We start from the raw sequence: 20,706 nt of genomic DNA on the forward strand, positions 1-20,706 counted from the left end.
GGGGCTGCTCTTGATACTTACAAAAATTCTAATAAAATTTTTATGAGCCCATCTTTTGGAAGAAAACAGAGCAATATACTAGCCTAGGGCTTACATTAAAATTAAGGTAGAACAGACAAGAATGCTTATAATATAAATATATATAACACTAATTATATTACTGGAAAACAGCAAGCTGCCTTTTAACAAAGTGATGTGTAAGACATGGAAGTTAAACACCTGAGAAAGTAAAGACAAGATGCCTTTCAAAATAAAAAGAACGGGGCCAGGGATTTATTAGCTTTGTGGTCCCACCACCTGCCTCAAAATAAAAAGAATTCTCTCCTATTTTAACAATAGGATGTTATTCTGCAAATAAAGGCTATGGCACTTTTTCACTACTTCATTATTTTAATATAATATGCTCAACTCTTAAGAAAATAGAAGCCATTCTGAAATGCAAACTTTATCATTTCTGAGGTATAAAGGCTTCATATTGATATTTGGCATTTGAAATAATTTCATTTGTTATATCTATTCCTGCAAAAACTTGGGCAGGGAAGGGTGATTCTTGCACCAGAATAGCAATACAGATCCCCCTCTTCCTCCTCCCCAAAATGGGAGGGGAGCAGCAATACTGTTAATTTGATTGAATAAAACACTTAAAAGAAAAAAATAATAAATTGTTCAATCTCTTTTACAGAATATTTAATCAGAAATAAAGATTAAAGAAAGCTTCTTGGCTAAAGCTATGGTAGTTGTTTAGAAAACCATAAAAGAAATAAAACCAATGAATCAATTTTCCTTTACCAAATCTAATATTGTCACACAGGATTTTTAACAGACAATAAATACTACTCAATGAACAAACATCACAGTATTTGTATATACATCTTTACATAAGTCTAAAATTTAAAAAAAAATACATGTGGGCCATGTATTTAGCCTGGGGCTTATATATTCTTTTTTTTCTTTTCTTTTTTTTTTGGTACCAGGGATTGAACTCGGGTCCTTGTGCTTGCAAGGCAGGCCACCGAACCGCTGAGCTAAATCCCCGGCACTATATATTCTTAACAATAAACACATTTAAGCTTTCCAGTAACCCAAAGAAGTACATAATAAATTAGTTGAGGTCATGAGAGAAAGTGCCAGACTTGGCATCTGAACCAAGCTCTCTCACTCCAAGTTGAACGTTATTCTATTAGTCTGCATCTTCTCTTTTGTGGTATGCACTTAGCACTTTATTCCTGCTATTCATTTCCAAATTAAGAAATCAGTAACATATAGCATATCCTCTCAATGAAAAAAAGGATGATTAGAAAATGTTTTTAAGCTGACAATTATAAGAACAATAAATTACAAGGACAAGGATTGGAAGGCCTCCCAATGCCCAAAGCACTATTAAAAGATCCTTAATGTTCTACATCAAGTTTTTAAAGCATGTACCTGGTCAATCAAATCTCAGAAACATTTTAGATACTGCTATTATTAGCAAAGTATTGAAATCAAAATTTTTTAGGATTAAGACGAGAAAAGGCCTCAGCCAAAATCCCACCATTCTCCTCTTACCTGAACTCACAAAAGAACACGGAATCATAAGAATAACATACAGCAGTGTCCATAAGGGTCCAAGATCTGGATGCATAGCGCCCGATTACAGAGGCAGGTAGGACAAATTTCCAGAGAAAACCAGGCCTTCACTCACTAGAAAGTATTAAGAAAGAAAAAAAAAATCTAAAGTATAAAATCCAGTGAAATCTTTAATGTGAACCATTGGGAGTTTTGAGCATAATAGCTGCCCCTATCCTGAAAGCTCTGCATGGTGTATGCAAAGCCCTAGGTACTTAATGACCCATACCACCCCAATCCACAAATAGATCTCGAGATGCCAAATTCAAGTGGAAAGTATTACTCATTTGCCCATGGTACCAGGATACCTTGTATTATAGAAAACTAGTCATTCCAAATGAATACATTCAACTGCCTCTAGTATCTTTTTATACAACTCACAAGCAACTAAGCACAACCAACATGTATTCTTTCTCCTCATTCCCATAACAAAGCCATAACAAATACATGGTGCTTACAATGTGCCAGACCCCAATTCAGCATTTCTGATATACAGTGGATGCTTGACTTATGAATTCAATTAGTTCCCAAGGGCTGGCTGTAACTCAAGTTGGTGATAAGTCAATACGGCTGAGATCTGGATGTTCCCCTGGATACACAATACAGATAACAGGAGGCAGATGAATCTTTCATTAACCTAAATTAACTCAAGTTGTTCGTATGTCAGGCCAGTTGTAACATGAGGGTCCACTGTACTAATCTTTCTGACAAAGGTGTTTCTGGTTTTCTTCCCTTTCCTCAGGTAGAGATTTGGGCTCATGGATTGTTCAAACAGAAAGAAAATAGTACTAAGTGCAAGCCTGTGCTGGCATTGAATTTGGAATTCAGTGGTCATAGTGGGATCAGCCAGGAAAAGAACAGTCAGGGATGAAGGCAGACAGGAAGGCTGCGCCAGACTGTATTCAGTGTTGAAGGTTGGGTGAAGGTTCTAGGACTTATGCTAAATGCCTTAGAGGACTTAGAGGAGAGTAATGTGGTGTTATTTATGCTTTAAAAAGACCACAAGCTAAAAGAAAAAAATATGAGAAAATGTAGAAATGGAAATAAAGAGTTTGTAAAGGGGGAGGGGAGGAGTGGGTGAAGGGAGGGCAGGGACAAGGGGAAAAAATGAGAACCAAGTACTGTCATGTGAAGGTACAGAATCCCAATAATGAATGTAACTACTGTAGACCTAGATTGTACCAATAAACTCAATAAAAAAATAAAATAGAAAGACCACAAGCTGATGGAGAATATGCAAAATGGGAGAGACATGAAAGAGGAATAGCTATCAGAAGACACAGTAATTCCTCCAGGAGACAGATCGGGGGCTGGTGGGTGAAAGCAGCACATCTTTAAAAAGTTCCACAAAGCCAGCACTGGCAAGCCTATGAGGATAAATCACTATGATATGTTGTTGGTGGAAATAAAATCAGTAGGTTCTTTATGGAGGCAGTATCTATCAAAAGCATTGTTCATGTGACAAATATTTATTAAATATTTATAACATGCTAGGTATACTCAGCCAGGACTAGGAACATATGTCTGTAATCCCAGCTATTCAGGCGGCTGAAGGAGGAAGCTGTCAAGGTACTCTCTCAGAAGCTGGGAACAAAGCAATTTTTACTACATAAGGAAAAATAACAGACAAAAGCTTATAATTTAATAGTCGAGAGAGACAGAGAGGGGTGAGCCATGAACAAGATAAATAAAATCAGTAAAATTAAAAAGCTCCATCCATCCTTGAAAGATAGCTAAGATTTTTTTCTCCATAACTGACATATATCTACTATGGCACTATGGTGCTGAAGAACTTCTCCAGTCACATAGCTGGTCCTCTCTGAAGGCAAGAATGACATCACAGTCAACACTAAAATTCTAATGCCTCGTCTTAAGAAAGTAAATACTCCATAAATGTTTCTTAAAATGAAGGGAATTCTTTAATATAGTGTATTTCCCAGGTGTATGTTACAGAGTAGCATTTAATGAAAACCACCATCTCATCTAAATCTAGTTTATTTTAGCTACATTTGTAACTCTACACTCATTTATTTACTCATATGTATAATTTTAAAAATACACAAAAGTACATTAAGTACTGGCTATATACCAGGTATTATGCTAGACAAGGTTATTATTTCTGCAAATTCTGCCCCATGTTCCTACTTGGCGTGGGCTAGCCAAAGAACCTATGATCCCAGTCAAAATGTAAAAACTGTATCATATTAATGATACTGGAGAAATGAAAATTTTATCTACATACTCATTATGCAAAGAAACGTTGATTTTAACCCTGAATAAAACTAGGTAGTAACACAAAGCAAAACACTTTACATATGACTTCTACTAAGCCAAATAGTATCTCCCAGGATCTGGTGTTCTCTGTGCCAGGTACAGTAAAATCAAAGTTGCAAACCCAAGTCTCTATAGTTCACTGACATCAGGTCAAAGACTGCCTTTCTTACTTTTTGTTGCTGACCTCTTCTAAAAAGTGTCCTCACAGAAGGTCCCTGCTGTGGGCAAACTCCTTCAGTTTATTTGAACTCTCACTCGGTTCAAGGGTAAGAACCAACATATACTGCTGGTAAGTAGTCAAGGCAATGTAAACATTCAAATAACTTGTTAACAGGAGATTCTTTCCTAAGAGAATGAAGATAGGGAGGATTTTTTTCTACCTTTTGCCAAATCTTTCTTCAACTACTTATTAGAAAGCATGAAACCAACTTCAGAAGCAACTTTAACCCTAGCACATGACCTACTTTATAGGTGTCCTTTCAAGTTTCACAGCTCATGTTGCTACCTAAATATCATCACACAGGAATCTCCTTTGTTAAATCTGTCTCTACTGGGTTACTCAACATTCCCAGATGATTTGGGAAGTTGGAAAGAATCTATGGTCATAAAAGGCATTTACTAGACATTTGTTGAATTAGCTTATATTTATCCATGACAAGCTTGTCCAGTGTTTTAGAGAACTGTGACAGTGAGAGCAAGGAGTTAGATTCTGTTGTTACACAAGTTGGGTAGCTGGAAATTATACTTGACAGTTGTCACCAGACTCTCAGGTGCAAACTCAGTGAACACAGAGGAGGTAAAATGTGCAAAAGTCAGAGCACATCCATTAGCACCACTGGAAAATCACTCAATACCATGTCATTTTCAACAGTACTATCTTTATCAAAAAAGAAATTGCTTGATGAGATTAGTGTTACTGCTATTTGACTAGTAAATTATTACAAAACCAAGTATATATTATATATAAATTTCGCCAGCACTGCTCTGGCACATTAACAATTTTTTAGCCAAGTTTACCGCAATTAAATGAGGCTCCTGTCGTCTTACACACAGGACAGTGGACTGAACATGCGTATTATCTCTCTCATCCATAAAATTTACCTTCAGTAGACAAGAGCCCACAATTCCTCAATATAGTTGTTCTCCCACCCTCCTCTCACCCTCTCTGAAAATAGGACCAGCAAAGAAAAGGTCCACGAGAAGAGCACACCAGCTCACGACACTTCATACACCACTTGGATATACCCTGTGCCAAAGGGTGTAGGACCTTAGTTGTAGAATACACAACATTCAAATATTTAAAAACAAAATTCTGGCTTAAGTCATATCAGAACAGACTTTGGAATGAAATTATATTGTCATTTTTCAATCTTCAGCGTTTCTCTCATTTAGAAGTTCTTAAAAATACCCAGCTGTGTTAATACAATGACATATTATTTTAAACAAAATATTCAACATTTTTTCCCACATATTTTACAAGTAAAAACTTGTTAACAGCAAGTTTCTACAAATATCCACTGACAAAAAAACTTATAATTCAGTACAGAATATGTAAAATACATAAAAATACATAAAAAGTAATCCAAACATTCTGATAACATCAATATTTTGATGCATTCCCTTCATATCCTTATCACGTATGTGTATGTTTATACAACTGAGGTCATAACATGTAACAATTTTTAATTCTTTTAAACATTTATTATCTAATGATCCTTCACGGCCATTATTTGTAACAGATGCAGAAAGTTGGATTATTGGAGGGATGTACTTTAATCTACTTAATCATTCCCTTTTTATAGTTAGACTACTTTTGAACATGTGTGTGTTCACTGTTATAGATGATGCTGCCATGAATATCACTGTCCATAAATCTTTAGTCAGTCCTATTTATGTCCTTAGATTTTTAGAAGTGGAATTACTGGGTCAAAGAATATAAACATTTTTAAGGCTCTTAATACATCATCACACTGTTTTCTAAGATGAAAACACCAGTGTATTACCAACCCTGTTCCCACCAAGCACACAGTCCTAACTCTTCCCATCAGTATGTGATGTCAGCACTTGGACTATGGTAAGCAAACTGTGGATGTAAAACACCTACACTTTGAGCTATTGATTAAAATGCCTGATAGGACACAAAGCAACTTTTACTGTGTAATCTAGTAATAATTTATTTTACCAATATTCTAAACTTATACAAAAATGCAAAAGAATAAAAGGCATGAAGATTACAGGCCACATTTATTAAAGCTTGTCCATATCTGACCTTCCCTAACAAAGTACATCACAGACAAAAAAACCTCTGCTTCCCCCAAAATTCTTTACAAAGGAGGACAGAGGCACAGTTGTCACACTGTATGGTTTTATAGCATTTATTTCTTTAAAACTACATTTGTATGTAAAAATTGCTGATACTTTATAGGAAAATATGCTGGCATTCAAAACCAAAGAGTGCCATTGATTTCAAGACTGTATTCTTCCTTCCCTGTTGCTCTTGTCTGTGTAACATACATACATTTCTATTTCCCTAACTTCAGGAAGTACTAAAATAACTCAAGGGTAGAATTTTAAACTGGGTTCAACTCCAAATGTGAAAAACCTCTCTAGGAAAAAAAGGAGTATAGAGTTAAAGAAAAAAAAAAGAGCAAAGTGAAGAGTGAAGTAGTACCTCATTAAACCTACAAATGAAGACATCTCTTTCCTCCCTGCTGCAGAAATCTTTGGAGTGCTCCCCAGTCGTGTCTGGCAGAGTGCTGCTCCCTCCTTGAATCTTGAGGTTACAAAGAAGAGCTGGTATTTCCTAAGTTAGAGTTTTAAGCCCTTCCCTCCCATCTACATGAAGGCAATTTGTCAGGATAACAAACCGCACTTTATATGCCATCCAAGCTTAGCAGCATTTCTGTTGGTGAAAGGAGGCTAAAGGTATGTCTCATCTTAGAATGAGAAAGGAAATACTTCCCCAACGTTTACTTAACTTATTGTTCAGGTTGTGAACTTACTGCTTTTATAACCCCTTTTCAACATGCTGCCAGAATAATCCTTTGGGGAAAGTCCTTCCTGAATTTTTAGATTTGATTACTTTGTTTTTGAAGCATTGCCTCTGCTCTCCTAAGGACGATCAAGGCTGTCTTTTTGAATTATCCTTCTCCCCAGATGTGTTTGTCCTACTTTCTCAGAGTTTGCCCTCCCCACTTCAAATTTAAGGAATAACTATGTTTAGTTAGTGAACAAAAACTTGATTTTGGGATCAGGATAGCTCTTCAAAAATTGAAAAACATATTGTTTGTTTCCTTCTTAAAAGAATCTTATTCTGTGTGAAACATAGTAATTTCCTTCTTTCAAATTAGGATTTATCCCTATTTTCAAACTATTCATTTCAAAACATCAACTATAAGGAAAAATGAGTTTTCCATAGCAACTTAAAAAGAAAAAGTGAAATATACTTATTTAAAAATTCTTGGTTAAGTAGAATTGAGATTAATTCTGTACAATTTCAGTAGGGAAATCAAATACACAAAGACACTTAGGAACAAAAAACGCACTGAACTACCTAGAATTCAATCACATACAATTTTGTCTTATTATCAAAGTTTTTTCCATTCAGAATATTTAAATAATATAGTTACAAAGTTAACATTTCCTATACAAACTTCTCAAAAAAAAAAAAAAAACAGCATCCTTTCAATCAGTTCATTCCAAACATAGGACATCTACTTGGGATGAGATCCTGTGAGCAGTACAAAAAGAGGGGTGGCATAATTCACATAATTTATTTAGCCAATGACAACCTCCAACCTATACCCTGCAATGTGGGAAATGGCTGAAGGCAAATTAGAAGGCTGTCATGAAAGGGAATTGGGGACCTGTAGGAGAGAAATATCAAGAGGATAAACTTAGAAGACTTTTAATTTAAGACACAGACATATATAAAAGATGTAAGAAATAGAATTGATAGGTTGGAACCTATTCACATGTCCATTTCTTTGCTTCCCAACTGCCTTGACAAGGCTGCTGTCCAGATTTCTTGGACCGGTGACTAAATGATGTGCATTTACCAAGACAGGAAACATGAGAAGTAGCAGTGTCTTTCCTGGTTACTGCAGGCAAAGTGTGCAGGGAATGCAAAGCATATATCTGAAGATATGGATATCATGAGTCGAGGTGGATTTAAGTGGGACTTCAGGGCAGACCAACAGAAAGAGGACTGAAAAAAAAATTTTTCTGTTCTATATAGTTCAGAATGGCCTTGAACTCATGGCGATTCTCCTGCCTCAGTCTCCCAAGTGCTGAGATTACAAGCATGTGCCACCATGCCTGGCTTGAGGACCGAAATTCTTAACAGAGATATTTTAGGAGGATCATTTATGAGAGCTTGCGGGGCAACGGTAGACAAAAATAATTGTTGATCCACATAGAGGCAAAAGCCTCCAGCCAAATTCTAAAAAATGCTAATTCTAAAGATTAGGAGCTCCTCAAAATATCCACAAATCACAGTATTAATGAAAAAATTTAAAAACAAAAAGGAAAAGACAGAAACTGATATTCTATGAATGTCATCAATCACCTAAGACTTCTTTAAAAATGACTTCAGTTACATTTCACACTGATTCACCTTTCAAAGGTACTGCAGTCTAAGGTAATAAGACTCAGTTTGAAGCTGTTCACTCCTTGGTGATTATTAAAAGCTTTGATCAGTGACAGTCTTTGTGCTGTCCAATGGGATCTCCCAAAATGAGAGGAACAGCTGGCAAATATCCTTGGTGATTTTAGGAGAGGATGGGGGAAAGGCAAGGAAAAGAGAGGCAAAGAAAGTGTTATTATTAATAAGTGTGACAAATATAATAGCATGTTTTCTGGGGGCTATGTGGGTTCTTATAAAAACTAAAGAATCCCTTAAAGCAGCCATGTACAATGGACAATGTTGAATTCTCTGACCTGCCACATAACTGAGTCATGAGGAAAAACAGAGGAATCCTATAAAAGGAGACACAGGGTATCAAACACCCAGGTCCACTAGCAGTAACTGTAAGGACTCTCTTACCAGAGATGTCCTCTCAGTCTGAGATGCCAATGGTACCCACTGTATGAGTACTTATTAATGACTGCAGCATCATTCAGATGAACCTCTTAAATTTTAAAGGGCTGGCACCATAGACTTCACACCCCTTCCCCCACTTCTCAGTGGAGTCAGCCAAGCATATAAATGATGCTGCTGCCTGCAGAAGCATTTCCTTTCATTGCAGACCGCCAAAAGCAGACAGAGAAAATGGAAGTGACTTGGAGTTATGGCACCAAAAAGGCCAAATGAGCAAAGAAATAATCAACTCCACATGAGCTACTTCAGCACCAATACAATGAAAAGGGACTAGGACTAACCTCAGGAAAGGTCACAGAGCTCAAGGGTCACAGTAGAAAAAGGCAACAGTGAGGGGCTACCAGCTGCACCAAGCATCAATGTGGTCCTAATTACATACTGAAAGAGAGGGGTCGTACAGCCGAGTTAGACCCTACTCACAATATTTGTGCAGTTTTTAAAAAGGATAAGTCAAATGTTCTGTTCCACTGTTTCCAACAGAATTTCTTACTGCCTCTGGAGCACAGGAAATCGAGAACTGTGGAGTTAAGATAAATCTGGCATCCATGGTGAACTGTACAGAAGCATTATGAATTTTTAAAAGTATAGCTGCATACAAATGGTGAAATGCTAAAAAAAAAGTGAGAGATTATTGAAAAATAAAACAGCAAATTGCAAGGGGAATTTTTTTGCAAGTACTGTAGAGTCAAAAATTGTTACAAAAAAAAGAAGAAAAATGTTTACAAATTCAACACTTGGTGGATTTTCAAGTTTGTCACTGCACTGGCTTTGTGAGTAAAAATAATAGAGTTATGGTAACCACTAAACAAATGCTAAAAACAAAATCTCTAAGGTTTGCTAGGAACCAGCTAAACTTGAACATCCTGATGTTGTAAAGATTACCATCAGATATTTGGTAACTTTCTTTGGTAGAGGAGGGGCACATAGAAACATCTGAAAAGGAGCTCTATGTTAAGTGGTAGGTAATATAATTAATACAGCTGTTTAGAAGTTCAGGGCTTTGCTTAGATCTTACCAAATGCTACACTGGACTAATGGGAGTACAGGATTTTCTCTGGCAATTACAAAAGATTCAACTTCAAGGGGTTTGCTTTACATTTCATTTCAATAACATGGGAGGGGGGTGTTAAGGAGAACTTAATGTCCATAAAATATATTCTAATATATGAAGTCAAGCATTTAGGAAAAGCAAATAAAAAAATTAGAACTCTCAGAAAAGTATCTGTGCTGTAAATAAATCTGTATCTATACTGGTTGAATATGATAAGTCTCTGCACAAGTATTTTTAGGTTATGGGACCTCGCGAGTTATGAGTTCCCTAGAGAATATACTGACAACTACCTTATTCCCTCTTTAACATAAGGCTACATGAAATAATTGAATTAGTCTACATTTCTTACAACCTCTTGCTTTTCTCAACTTGGTAATGGGAATTAAGTCAGACACAGCTTCATCAAATCTGTTGTGCCACTGTGGAAGAGTAGCTGTGCACTGATAATAGGACTGACTCTTCAGGCACATTCAAAAGTTGACACACGTCAATCACATATTATTAAGTAGTCAGCACCCAACTGGCACAAACTGATGCTAATTCATGACACAAGTAAAGACACACAGTGGCCTGTACCAACAAAACACACATCCCAGAACACCTCAGAATGCCCTGGCAGATGAGAAAATAAAAAATTAAGTCCATTAAGATCACAATATCTTTGTAAATATATGGTGAAGTTTTAGTCCAGTCATCTCTGACATTAGGTCTGGTCTGTCTAACGGAAATGGAAGAAAACTGGTGGGATATCTCTGTTAAGATGAGCCAGGCAGCAGCTGGGGCATTGGGAAACAACAAACAGGACAAGCAAAGAGAATAATTCAAGGACACATACACACACACACACACACCTAGAAAAACCATGGCAGCAGACAGACTAAACTAGAAGATAGATAAACTTTTCTGAAATCCTTTGTTAATCATTTTCAGTATCAATGTATAAAAGAATCATTATAGTCATTCTCATCACGATTATACCTGATTTGTAATCCCATATATTCTTAACCCCAACTTTATGACTCAATTTATTCATTATTGCTATTTGCAAAAAAAAAAAAGAAAGAAAGAAAGAAAATGAAGGACAATATAAAAAAATGCCATAACATTTCTAAAAGAACTCCAAATGTCTTGACACGATAACTGCGACATAAGATCTTCATGCTATGTCACTGCAAGGTGGAAGGCAAAACACCAAGAGATCATCAGGAACCCAGTTCTGTGATACCTACCCATTCCCATGTTTATAGCATTAATTCATTCATGGGGCAGGGACTTCATGGCTAATTAATTACTTGTTAACACCTCTCAATTCTGCTAATTAATTACTTATTAACACCTCTCAAATGTGCTGCATTAGGATTAAGCTCCCATACATGAACCATGAAGGACATATTCAAACCATAGCAAGTAACTACATTCAAAGCACTTAGAATAAAAAAGGTGTGGGATGTTGGATGATAAAGCAGAATAAGGCAATAGGGGCCTTGGCATTATTTCCTAAAATGCTGAATTTCTGGCATCTTTAAATCTTGTATTAGATATGTAATGAAATTTAAAACTTCTTACTGCAAAAAGTTTTCAAAAGGGGACAGCACCTTTTATTTTTTAAATAATACATTTAAAACAAAATTATTAGTTGGTAGTCCCATCTGGTATATTTCCTTTTCCTCAAGAATGTTACTCAGACAGCATGCACTGACACAAGCTCTACATGAAAAGAGGGAAAAGAACTCCACATTCTTTTCAGCTATAGACTTCTATGACATTTTACAACTGCTGTGTTTAAATGTGAGAAAAAAAGAAACAGAAGCATGTATATATCTCTTACGTTATAGTTTTGGCAGACTCCAAAAACTGTACTAATGAAAGAGGAAAGGAAAGAACAGCAAAGTTGTCCAAAATCAACAAAACTTCAGCTCTAAAATGAAGCTCACTAGTTCAGTGTGCAAGTGAGAAAGAGTCTATGTATCCACCAAAAAAAAACAAAACAAACAAAACACTAGGTTGAAAAGAAAAAAAAGGAGTTGTAGAGTTTACAGTTTTACTGTCAGAATTTCAAAAAGTAGTCCTCTTCACTTTATATTCACATACAGTAATGAGAAATTCTCCTAGTAAACTTTTTTGCTTTGTAAAAGTAATTATTGACCATGTCACAATAAAACTATCAATGAGATATCACAGAATTCTGGAAATACTATCAGAAACATCAGTCTTCTCATGAAGACTCAGTATTTACCTTTAAAAAAAATCACTGGTTAGGACAAAAGAGTACTACCAATTTGCAAACTACATAGATGGGAAAAGCATGGTTGAATCTGATCAGTCCACACTATTCATCCATGGAAATATCACAATGAGTCCCATTAACACATTCACACAATCATCTCCTGCTTCTCTTCCTGACTTCCCTGCCAACTTAAGTGAGCACCTTAAGAATAAATGATGAGATGCAAGCGTGGGTGTCCCAAAACATCAGATACCATTTTGTTTATCTGAATTACAATCTCAGCTTGAACAGCCTCAGGGTGTAAATAAAACATACTACTAATTAAAATAACCATCAGACGTACTAATAAAATAACTAAAAAGCAGCTTTTATGTAGACAAAGGCTTTTTAGGTGCTTCCTCCTAACTCCAGTATACAGAACAATGAATGTGCCCTTAAAATTAAATGAGGTATTCCCATTTCTGCTGGAAAGGATAAAAAGTCAAGTCTACAGGCCAGGGATTTAGCTCAGTGGTGCCGTTGCCTGCCTCAAAATCCCAAGGTCCTGAGCTCAATCCCCAGTACCAAAAAAAAAAACAACAAAAAGAAAAGTTAAGTACATGGCCAGAGAAAGAACTATACTTGGTTTATGCTGTACTGGGCATAAATCATATGCATGGAGAGACATGTAGCCTAAGAAATGGCAAAGAAGTCACACTCTGATACAGATAACTTTATGTTGATGATATACTAAATTTAAACCACAGCAAAGGCTCCCATGTTTGGGGATGTTAATCATCAGAAGATTTAAAAACAAAACATTTGGATTCTGGAAGTACAGTTTATTGACAGAGCAACTGCCTAGAGTGAGTAAAGGACTGGGCTCAATCCCCAACACTGAAAAAAAATAAATTAAAATATGTGTGTGCATATGTATGCTCGTTAAAAAAACAAACAAAAAACCTTTCTGTCCTAAGTATGAGTGCCAAAATTTTGCTAACCAAGAATATTAAATTTTATGCCTTTTGGATGTTTGTTTAATTCTACTCCAGATAAGTATAAAATCTTCATTAAAAATCACACTACTTTGAAGAAGAAATTACAGGTGTATGTTTTCACTTTCTTAAATCAATGGGATTTGTAACAGCTCAATACCACACATTTCATCATAAAACGGCCAAGTCATGTGTCCCCTAAGATATCCTGAGCTTTTCATCCTCAATATCAGATAATATAATCTCCCTAGATGAGCAGTATAACTCTCCTGAACATCAACAGGTCTCCACTACTCACAGAGCAGTGTACCTGTACCAGAGTCCCATCCCTAATCTTCATAACTAAGTTTCCCACTAAAGTAGGCCAAATGTTCAGACCTTTCAGGGAAGCTGGTGTCTCAGCAACAGAAAGTTTGTCATATCCAGACCTACAGTAAACTCAGAAAAGTATCCATTATCTCTTTGCTCTCTACATTACTCTAAAACTTCAGGTTTTAAAACTTTCCTTCTTCAGCAATGGCCTTTATTTTCAATTTAATATAATTTTATATGTTCAAACATCATTACCAAGGATTCATCAAGGGAAAGTGCAGAATTTGATTTCACTCAACTAACTATTCTATAAGAAAAGAAATAGATCAGGTTATTTTCAGGTCACATAAATACGGTCAGATGGTATACGAGAAACCCCTGTACCTTCTACTCAGTTTTGTGTGAACCTAAAATTGCTCTTAAATCTAAAATTTAAAAATTTTCTAGTGGACTCTGATTAACCACTATTTGTCAGTTCAATGATAGAGGAGATTGTGTCTGTCTTGCTCATCACTGTACATCCAACACATAGGAAGTTATCTTACACAAAATAAGTGCTTCACAAATTCTAATAAATAAATAAACTCACACTGCACAAAACTCAGCAATGTTTCCTGGGAATTGCAGACTTACTTAAGAAACTACTAATTTAATATGGTACCTTGGTACTCATCATCAACTGATTCTGTGATGTGTGCTGAGTACTGAAGATAGTGAGTACCAAACAAATTGTCTTGGCTGAAAAAGGCAGCAAGTCCAGGCAACTGACACAAAGTTCTAGGTTACACTTGGAGTACCAAACAAGCAATGCACACTGGAATAAAATTTCATGTCCAATATATAGAAAACAAAATTCAGCAACTTGTCAAGTACCACAGTTTGGATGTAGTAGCTTTCTCACGGCTGATACAAAATATCCAGCACATACAACTTACAAGAGGGAGAGGGTTACTTTAGCTCACAGTCTGAGAGGTTTCAGGTCATGGGTGGCTGACTGTAAGGCAAGAACATTATGGCAGAAGGATGTGGTAAAGGAAAGCTGCTCGCTTCATGGAGGTTGGAAAGCTGAGCAGGGAAACAGGGCCAGCAAGAGACAGATCCTTCAAAGCAAGGCCCAGTGACCTCCTCCCCGCAAAAACGGGCCCCATCTCTTAACAGCACACTCACCTGGGAAAAGCAGTGGATTAACCCACTGGTGAGTACAGCACCTGCATAACTTGATGACCTTTCTAAGAGTCTCAGAATTCAGTCAAGCTGACAATTACACTTACCTGTCACTTAATTGTCACAGCCAACAAAGAAATGATAAAGATGGTCAAATACCATAAAATAGCTGTTTAAGAGAATGCTTTATCACTGAGTTTATTTAGTCTTCCATGGAAGACGCATGTATTTTTATTTACTTATTTCTATGCCAAGTTTTAAAAGTTGATAGCCAATGGTCTATATTATAGGTAATTTAAAACAGACACTGAAGTCAAGATGACTAGCAAAAAGCATGAAGCAGAATTACAGAGAAACCATAGGCAAAAGTGAAAACAGGTTAAATGAGTATTATAAAAAGTCCATTTAAACTTAAGACTCAAAAAATAACACCAGAAATATCATTCCTTTGTTCAAAACTAGAAATGAGCCAGTAATGTACAAGACATTCATCATGATCTTAAAGGCTTGAAAGGCATAGTAAGACCTGCAGAAGGTAAATGGAAATTACTACACATAGGATGGCTCTAAGAATTTGTATCTAAAACAAATACAATAGACTTTCTTCATATATTTTTGACAGAGGTCAGCAATAGCAGCTAAAATATCAGTATTTTAGTATACATAGTTACATTTCCTGTAACATAATATAAACTTATGCATAATCAAAATCAAATAATAGATCTGCTAAATCTAAATTCTACCACATAAGGGTGCTAACATTCTAAGAGCCATTTTAATTATATTTTAGGAGCATTGGACAAATTAACAAGGTCAAATCACAAAACTGTTTTACAAATCTTAAAATTATCAATTCAATTTGTCCCACCTCCTACCAACATTTTTCGTAAGTTTTCAACTTGGTAAATTAATTTATACATACATCTGAGGCAAATCAATCATCCCTGGCAGTATCAGGCAATACAAATTTGCTAATCTGTTTACATAAGCAAATGTCATCTTCCTAAGTAGTTAAGATTTTAAAATAAAATAAAATTATACAAGTATGTAAAGCAGGACTAACAGAGAAAGACTCAACTGTTTAAAGCAATGGTTCTCAGTCATCTTTCTGCGTTGGCACAGAAGAATTATGTCACCTGCCCTAGGTTAACTAAGGATCACTTGGCTGTGATTTGAGGGGCTGGGGCTATGCACATGAAAGTTGTGCCAAATAATTCTGGTAATCTACTCCACTTCTACCTCTTGCTTCTGTCAGGTGAAAGTAACTGGTTTGTGTGGAAATGTATGTATGTGAACACACACACAGACTCTACAAAAAAAATGCATACACACTTCAAGAAAAGTAGTTTCATGTTTTTTCAACAGATGGTGTTACCCTGTATGGGGGGCCCTAGACGATGCCGTATATCACAGAAAACCCACTACGCTCTTGGCCCCTAGAGAAGAAATTGAAAATGCATGTGCAGCAATCTCAATGAGCAAGGTTACCCAAGGGGCAGTTTGGCAGTACTAATAAATGTCTGGAAGCTAATGCCCACCACTTTGAACACCTCTTGAAATTTTAGAGGCCAAAGGTAACTTGTATTAATCTCATGATGTCTTGATAAATTTAGCATTAAAATATTTATGCAAGTTTTTCTTTTCCTATAGAGTTGTGTATTTTTTTTTCCTTTGGCAGACTCTACATATAACCAAACATGTTTTATGAGTTTGTTATGCCAAAGATCGCAGCTACACTAATATTTCCATTTTACAAATGAAGAAAACAAAATGCAGAATGCTCAGATGGCCTCCCTGAGAGTCCACAGCTCATGAGTGACAGGTAAGATCTGTGCCCAGGATGACCATTGGTCTAGGCTTCCCCACTACACACTCAGCTTCCTAACTGAAAGAAAGGCCTACTCTATCTACACTTATGTCCACTTACTTCAATGGGAATACAAGCCTCTTCTCATCCTGAAAGAATGAGGTTTTTTTACTTCTTCTCGTCTAATCTGCAGAAGGATTTCTGGAAGTATAAAATTCACTTAAAAACAATGTCAGTGTTTCTGCACTATTAATAAGTTCTCGTGACCACTGGGTCATATTCCAGGTCATCAGCCAAAGACATACCACAAGACTTCATCACCCAATTTGATTGTGCTTCTGAAGCACATCAACGACATGTGAAAGTCAGGTGGAATTACAGAATTCCAACCTCCAAGGAAATTTTGAAACAGGTAAAAACTAGGAGAACTCAGCTCATGGCAGCACTGATATGACAAACTCAAAAAGCACGTGGCACAGCAGGCAGCCTTCCATATCTCAGGAAAACACATACTGCCCTGATCCACAATATGCTCAATACAAAAAGTAAATATTAATACATAGATAAAAGGTTTCGTTGTTTTTGGAGGGATTATATATAGTGCGGTATACTTTTAAGGTGGATGGGTCAAATAATGGATTGCCAGTTAAAAATAAATTCATTGTTCAAAAGGGAAAACAGCTAGGCATGGTGACACATGCCTGTGATCTCAGCACTCAGGAGGCTGAGACAGTTCAAGACCAGCCTGGGCTACTTAATGAGTTCAAGGCCTGCATTATTAAAAGAAAAGGAAAGAAAGAAAAAAGGAAATCATGCTTGAAAGCAAAATAGTCAAACCAACCAAAATTAATATAAAATTAACAAAACTATCTTTCAAACCGTTAAACTCGATTGTAACAATCTAAAACTTTAAAACTAATTTAAAAAAATTTTAAATTCTATTAGTTTAATGGTTTTGTCAGTATTTACTTTGAAATTTTAGTTTCATAAGAAACTCCCATCTATTTCATACATTAAATGAGATTAGTGCCACACAAAACTAAGATAAGAAGTTTTCCTTTTGAAAAGGTCAAACACTTTTCAAGTTTGAATGCTAGCTGCCTTTTATAAAATACAGGACATTATTATCTCAACTAAGATACAATGTTGACTAAAATAACATTATATAGTAATTAACTAAACATACAGCTACTTCCCTGATCTTCATAAATCTCAGTTGAGAATGGTTTTGGATGATGAAATAAGAATTTCAAATACAAGACAAATACAAAACAAGTTTCAAATACAAGATCCCATTCCCCCAAATAAAAAATGTAATAGAATATTTAAATACTAACCAATTCCATAGCCTTAGACCACCATCCTAAGAAAACTCTTTTAACTCAAATAGCCAAGCATTGCCCTATATTTTATAGGCTTCAGATTGAACATTTTAAAAGTCTATACATCTGTAGAGTTTTGATACAAAGTTTTATCTTGTATACAAGTCCAATACCACTACAAAAACTACTGTGCTTCTCTGCAAATCTGGATATGTGATAAAAATATAATAATTAGGGCTGGAGATTTTTCTCAGGGGTGCTGACACCTGCCTCACAAGTGCAAGGTCCTGAGTTCAATCCCCAGTACCAAAAAAAAAAAAAAAGTAATTATGGAGAAGGATGGAATTCTCAATATTTACCTAAATACTTTTTAAATTTTAAGATAAGCATTTCCTTCTTAAAGAATTATTACCATCACCACAGAAGACAGAAAAAAAAAAGAAAAAAAGAAAAAAAGCAACGGCCAAATGAAAAGTACCCATCACATGTCTTGATACAATCCACAACTCCTTCTGGCTCCAGTTTTATTTCCCTCACCACTAAATCTTCAAGAGCCACACAACAACATTTACAGTTATCCTGGCCAAGATGGGTTGGGCTGACAATTGCATAATTGGCCTATCTCCTACCAAATACTTATATCTAATGACATCACCTTCTTCGATTTCTATTTTTGAAACAAGTTAGGGGTGGTGCTTTATTGCTAGTCTTTAATGCTACCATCCAAGGTAAATGCTTATTTGTTCTGACTGTAGGTAAAGCAAAAAGAATAATGGGAAATATGAAAGATAAGCATAGCAATTTTGCTCTGTATTTCAATATACATATAAAAATTCTAGAAAGCAATGGGATTCCCCATAGCAGACAATTCTGATACTTTGGGGTGGAAAATTATTATAGCATCCCTCCCATCTTTGTTTTTGTTTTCCACAGTTTCAGTTACTTGAAATTATTCAGGGTTCAAATACTGTATATTTAATGAATATTTTCAAGAAATAATTCCTAAGTTCTAAGTTATACCATTCCGAGTAGTGGGATAAAGTTTCAAACTGTCCTATTTCACCACACCCTCCCTTGTCTAAGACATGAATTATCCCTTTGTTCAGCATATTCATGCTATATATACCACCTACCTTAGTCACTTAGTAGGTCTCCTGGTTATCAGATTATCGTAGTATACAGTACAAATATTCAAGTAACCCTTGTTATACTTAATAATGGTTCCACAGCATAAGAGCTATGATGCTGGCCATTTAGATATGCTAAAAAGAAGTCAGAAAGGGATCCATTTGAGAGAAAAGATTTAAGATTTCAATTTAGTAAGTAATGAAAAAAGTCATGAATGAGTGCAGTACAATAAGACATTCTGAGAGACTGAAGAGTACATTTGCATTAACTTTTATTTCAGTATGCTTTCATAATTTAATTATTAGCTTTTTTAATTCTCTTAATGTACCTGGTTTATAAGTTAAAACTTTATCATAGATATGTATGTATAGAAAAATAACTATTGTGTTCAGAACCACCCAGTGTCAGTACTCACCAGAGATCTTGGAATGTATCCCCTGCTAACAAGGAAGGGATACAGTAATAACAAAAAAATTATCAGAAGGTTCCAACAAAAAATTATCCTTTAAGAACATGTCAATAAAGCTATATATGAAATATATCTCTTCCAAAATAATGTTTATTTTCGCAGCATTAGGTTGGAATGTGCTTATATTAAATTCAGAGAAATGAAAAGGGGAAGAAAAATAAATTAAAAATGTGAAGCAAAATCTTCAAGATAGTATTCAGTTGTCTGGGGATCTGGGAATTTATCCAGATTTGATCATTGGATGATACAGCATTCACCTAACTGCTTGCTTTGCTAGGACCTATGCCTTAGCCAAACCAAGAACAAAAATATAACCAATTCTAGTTTATTCTCATATTTACAGCTCCTCCAATTTTATTCCCCACTCATTTTATTTTGCTCCAACAGTCTATGAATAAGCTATACCACAACAACATCACATTCTGCCAATGAACAACCCCTTCAAACAAGACAATACCAGTAACAAGAGAGGCAACAGCAAAGGCTCACATTCAATAAGCATCTATCAGGTGCCAATCACTAGGCCAAGGCACTCTGCCTGTGAGCACTAAATGCCCTGATCCACCACCTTCAGAACCAGCACTCCTACTCCAGAGGAGGAAACTTAAATGCAGAGAGACTGCATTGCTACAGAATGGTAGAGTATGGTCCCTAACACTCTGGATCCGAGGTCTGCCACTCTGATAGACTGAACTGCTGTGATAGACTGCCTGAAGATTCCTAAATTAAAGCTTCCATTTATATAAAACCAACTCATTTTTCAAGGGAAGCATTTAATTAATCTAGACATTACATATGCTAAATTTACTCAAAATAAGGGTGGGACTGTCTTCCAGTCCTGTGTCCACTTGCATTGAGCAGTCACAAATGAAAACAAGCAACAGCTCTCCTTAGTTGGATTCGATACTATATGTAGACTAGAGATTTGAAATGTTACCAAGAACATTTGGCACATTTCAGTCATATGTTGGGTCATTTTATTGGCAATGAGAATGAGATAAGGCACAAATAACAAAAAGATCAGCTGCAACACTCAGTGGCCTAGATATGTTATTACAATGCTCCAAGTCATTTGCTTATAGTTAGAAAATTGAAAACACCTTAAATGCCAATACTTCTAAATAATTTGATTTCATTAGAAAATGAAGAGGTTAATCTCTTATAGGTTAATAATTCTATGATACTAAAGAATATATAACATTAGGGCTGGGGATTTAGCTCAGTGGCACATGGCTGCAGGTACAAGGTCCTGAGTTCAATACCTGGTACCAA

At 35.8% G+C, this 20,706-nt stretch overlaps 1 protein-coding gene across 2 annotated transcripts in view; it reads right to left on the minus strand.

Annotated features, from left to right (window-relative positions):
* Cdon (cell adhesion associated, oncogene regulated) overlaps window positions 1–20,706 on the minus strand; it is an 86,264-nt gene that overhangs the window by 56,378 nt on the left and 9,180 nt on the right. For both annotated transcript variants that reach the window (XM_010628657.3, XM_010628658.3), the window contains exon 2: window positions 1,549–1,683. In XM_010628657.3, coding sequence (XP_010626959.1) covers window positions 1,549–1,624 — 76 coding nt within the window. In that variant the 5' untranslated portion in view covers window positions 1,625–1,683. The remainder of the gene's footprint in view (window positions 1–1,548; window positions 1,684–20,706) is intronic.

This window comes from Fukomys damarensis, unplaced genomic scaffold, assembly GCF_012274545.1.
Source record: "Fukomys damarensis isolate Sample0158 unplaced genomic scaffold, DMR_v1.0_HiC HiC_scaffold_16, whole genome shotgun sequence".
In the NCBI taxonomy this organism is placed as follows: domain Eukaryota; kingdom Metazoa; phylum Chordata; class Mammalia; order Rodentia; family Bathyergidae; genus Fukomys; species Fukomys damarensis.